Source organism: Epinephelus moara, chromosome 19 (genome assembly GCF_006386435.1).
Source record: "Epinephelus moara isolate mb chromosome 19, YSFRI_EMoa_1.0, whole genome shotgun sequence".
In the NCBI taxonomy this organism is placed as follows: domain Eukaryota; kingdom Metazoa; phylum Chordata; class Actinopteri; order Perciformes; family Serranidae; genus Epinephelus; species Epinephelus moara.
In genome coordinates this window covers 14,994,593-14,999,279 of record NC_065524.1, presented here as the reverse complement: position 1 = coordinate 14,999,279, position 4,687 = coordinate 14,994,593, and the positions used below count along the sequence as shown (strand labels likewise).

General features: G+C 42.6%; 1 protein-coding gene across 1 annotated transcript in view; it reads right to left on the bottom strand.

Moving 5' to 3' along the window:
* Positions 1-1,932: 1,932 nt before the first annotated feature.
* Positions 1,933-4,687, bottom strand: part of LOC126406833 (opsin-5-like) — an 8,201-nt gene continuing 5,446 nt past the window's right edge. The window contains exons 3-6 of the mRNA XM_050071355.1: positions 4,102-4,201; positions 2,993-3,097; positions 2,677-2,900; positions 1,933-2,519 (exon numbers count right to left, since the gene is read on the bottom strand). Coding sequence (XP_049927312.1) covers positions 2,064-2,519; positions 2,677-2,900; positions 2,993-3,097; positions 4,102-4,201 — 885 coding nt within the window. The 3' untranslated portion in view covers positions 1,933-2,063. The remainder of the gene's footprint in view (positions 2,520-2,676; positions 2,901-2,992; positions 3,098-4,101; positions 4,202-4,687) is intronic.

The following is a 4,687-nucleotide window of genomic DNA, read 5'->3' as shown; positions in this document are numbered from 1 at the left end:
AAAAAAAGATCAACCAACAGGAGTGTGTAAACTCTCACCAGAGTAATCACTCCTCCTCCACCAAATAAACCAATCAACACCTGTTTGAGAAGCAGACACAGTCACAGGCACTGTCACTTTGGGGTTTGCGGCTTTTGTCTGCTGCTGTAGTCTGCAGTGCAACCCCACAGCCCCCCAGCTAACACACACACACACACACACACGCACACACACACACAGGGACAGCCTGTTGGTTGATTGGCACACAAGCTGCTGTTATTATGCACTACATAAATGGTTATGCTGAAGCTGATTGCCATTTTGATTAAAAGGTCTTAAGGGCTGCGGTAAAAGAGCTCATTGTGCGTGTGATTATGGTATTTGCAGAAACACAGAAACCACCTCGGGACCTTTTTTTTTTTTAAAGATTAAACCGTCATGGCTCAAGTAGATAATTGCCTATTGATGTTGCTAGAAAGGTGTTGTTTCAGGGTTACTCATTTCTCTTTCAACGGTGCCATTAGTTTGAAAGCTTGCCAGCGGAAAAAGAGTTGTCCAAATTCACCACACCCATAAAACAATGGAGGGGTTTTCACAGTTTTCTGTAGAGCAACCCTGCATCACCTGACATGATGCTCCAGTGAATGGAGATGTAGAATGACACATTTCTATAAGCAGGACTTGACAAAGTGAACTCTAGTCTGGCATTGATCAGGGAATGACAGACATATGGGAGATCAGATGGCATGAGTGAAGCAAGGGAAATGGCAGAATTTTGGTCCATCTCATGCCTCAGTTGAGCTGAGGACAGTTCAGTGTTTCCAGATGTTATCGTGCAAATGTCTCACTACATTACTGACTGCACATCCAGTGGCACTGCCAAGGGTGGCTAGCAGGGCCACGGCTACCCTGAGACAATCTCTGCCCTCTATCCAAAAATATTCAAAAATAATTGAAGGGCCTCTGCGTGGTTTTTAAACTTGAGAGGGATTGTTCCAAGTAAGTGTTTTGTTCCTTACAATCAATACACTCCCTCAAATTAAAGTTGTGTATTTGACTTATTAAGGAAAAGGACAATCGGCCTATTTGAAGAACAATGAATGGCCTAGCACGTGTATATATCGATACATAACACACTAAAACAGGATTAAAACAGGAGAACTCAAAATGTTAACTGTTCCAGTATTAGTCTATACACATCAGATAAGTAGTGTAACATTAATTGTAAAATAAGAAACCAAAGTATATCAGTATGCAGTTTCCTAACTCATCTGCCTATCCACTAAAACAGGCTGTTCCGATGAACTGCTTGTACATTTTCCTCGGAAAAGTAATGCACCAAAATTCGTACATATTCCACATTATCATGAACCAGTGATTCATGTATGACCCATGTATTTGGGAAGGCTGCGATCATGTGACAAATGCGCTGACGGACGTGAGGGAGGACACGGGGTCTGTTAAGGACCCAGGTTGGGGTGGTGGATGGGTCACAAAACATGAAACTTTCCCCAGGAGATCTGTGTCCGAAACGTTGGAATGTGAACTTTGTGCGTACTTTGAGCCATTTTAAGGTTTGTTGATACCATGTTTCTTTTCCTAACCCTAACCACAGTAACGTTACTTGCCTTAACCTAACCTAAGTAACTTTTTACGTTAAGTACGTAACTTTATGTGCAATATGTGTCTTTACGGTTAGTATGTATGTCATTTGTGGGAAGCTAATTCGTGGATATCGGATGAACCATTGTGCGTGCATTTTTGTATGAGGAGATGTTGACTAGAAAAGCATAACAGAATTCCAGAAATCCAGTCATGGCTTTTGGTGTGTCCCCCCAAGATTTTCAACGGCTCCATCTGGATGCCTCTATGAAAAGTTTCTGGGGTTTCTTGCTCCATGCTTGATGTTGCTGTTACCAATGTGGGTTGAATGACGGCCAAAGAAGCTGTTGTTCAAAGTGTGAGATTCATAAAATAATTTATTAACGTTGGTTATACAGTTTATGAACATGGGTAAGACCAAAAAATACAAAAATACTCTTAATCTCCCCGTTTAATTCAAGCATCTGTTCAGTGAAATGTCTTCAGAGTCTGTCACACCAGTACTCTGATGTTTCAATGTGTGATGGCAGGTCAGTGTGGAAGACCCCCTGTGGTTCAGATGGAGGAGTCTGAGGAGGGCTGTTGACCCCCGAGTCGCTGTCTGGATTGAATGTGACATATTTCACCTCTGGCTTCTGGACAGGAAGTGGTGCAGGTGGGGGCGGAGCTTCAGCCTTGGGTTTGATGTTTTGAAAGTGTTGCAGACGCACCACCTCCCTGCGCTCTCGTGTGCACGGCAGCAGCACAGAGACGTCCTTGCGAAACTTTGAGCTCATACCGAAGTAGATGAGCGGGTTATAGAAGCTGGCAGACTTGGCAAAGAGTCGGGTGACGATGCTGGTTGTGCTTGGCACATGGAAGCCCCAGGCTGACCACATAGACACCACGGCATATGGAGACCAGGCCATGATGAAAGCGGTGCAGATCACAATGGAAATCTAGAGAGGAACATGAGGGAACAATTGTCAGGACTGGAATAACGTGAGAGGAGGTTTATTACAGACAGGGCACTTTTAAGTAGAGCTTTAAAGGGTCTCATTTTACTTTTCCAATCAAGTCTCTCCAATAAAAATCTCAGAAATAAACTTTTCCTACCCTCGTGACATCTCTCTCCACCTTCCTCTGACGGGTGGTGAGGAAACCATCAGCTGACATGGCATTGGTGCTTTTCACTGTGTTGATAATGGAGACATAGGAGAAGAGCATGATCAACACAGGGATGAAAAAGCAGAAGATGAGGATGGAGATGATGTAGGACTTGTGGATAGTGGAGTAATTGGCTTTGGACCAGTCCACCTCACAGGTACCATAACCTCGATCTAAGGAAGAGAAGACACAGAGGTCAGATTGAGGCTTTTAAAATAAAGTCTTATAGTTATATCTTCTGTGAGGTTAGTGTATGAGAACAGACCTGTGAAGCTGCCCCAGCCTAGCAGCGGAGCAACAGACCAAAACATTGCTCCGGTCCAAATGCAGATGAGCGATACAGCAATGGTATTCACGCTGATACAGTAAGCTGCGGGAACACACACAGCGAGAAACATGATTACAACATAACACCCTCACATTATGGAAGAAATTGTGTGATTGTTTGCAGTTTGAAAAGGTTAAATGTTACGACCTTGGCAAATGTAGGACAGAAAAAGTGAGAGGCACTTAAAGATGCAGCATTCTTGACTTGTTATGAATGTCAGGATTGTGACATTTATTGAACAATGAGGTCTTTTCTTATATTAAAGGCCTTTGCAAACATCTGCGACTGAAAGAACCTCTGTTGACAAAGCACACATAGCTTTGTATTCAGGGGAAGGGAGAAAATCAATGAGTCTGCTCTATTTCTGAGCACACATCTTATGTCAATATGACATTCAGTGAGTACAGTTTATGAAAGACAATTGGCGACGTACAGCGCCTTTGTTGCTATGGGTTACTCAGCTTTGTTAGAGATACCTTGTATTGTTGCTTTAATGCCTGCACAGTTTACCTGGCCGAAATTACTTTAATTTGGACCTAAAATCATTTGTGATTTACATCAGTATCTGTTGCAGTAGTTGCAGCTGCACTCTGGCACATAATACATCTGATGACACGCCACATGTATCACCAATGTTCATAGTTTAACCACCAATGTAAAAAAAACCCCACAGACGGTCTTATATAGCTTGTGTTTTATGAAGAGCCACAAACACAGTAAAAACGTGTACGCCACACTGACAACAGAGGCAGTTGCTGAACCTAATTTCGATATAATTAAGACATTCCTCAGCATCACTTACGCCCGAAAATAGAAAATGTCACCTCAAGTTCACTTAATGACATGTTGGCGAAATGTAAATAAAATTGCTGGAGACAAGCGGTAGTAATTTCCATAGCTGAAGTCGGTAATAAGGTTTCATTAGCACTGAAAAACAGTGCTTTTCTGTCCGATAAGAACTGCTGGAATGTGAGGCGGGCAGAGACACTGGTCAGAGGCTTTCTTTATATATTCTCTCAGTTGAATTCAGGAAGGTTAGATCTGACCTTTGTTTGGGTGGCATCCCTTGATGTATCTGGTGACGCTGATAACCGTCAAGGTGTTGATGCTTGCAAGGCCGAACAGCAAGGTGAAGAAACCATCTACCTAGAAGAAAACAGAGAGAGGGGTTGGTGATTCACAACATTACGTCTGTAAAATGTAAATTGATTGGTCAGTGAAGCCTCAGGGTTTAGATCCATTGCCTTCCTAATTGACCTATGGCTAAGTTCTGCCTTCAAACGCGATGAGCCAATCATAGTGCGTATAGCCATTCTCATACACTCAGACATTCTCTGCCTGGACGTTCATTGAAATGCATTACAAAAAGTCAGTTTTGTTTGGTTTTATGAGCTTTTCGGAGATTTGGAGTTTAAAAATGGTCAAACGGTGTGCATGGGGTACATGCAACTCCGACACAAGGTATCCTGAGAGGCTGGGCGACGGGGTTTATTTTTTACACTTTAAACCACATCTCAACCGAGAAAAGTGTCTCCTTTGGATAAAGTTGTGCGGTAAAGTTAGAACACAACATCAACTCAACGTGAATAGAATTAACAAGGATGTCTACATCTGTTCTAAGGTAAGTCAACA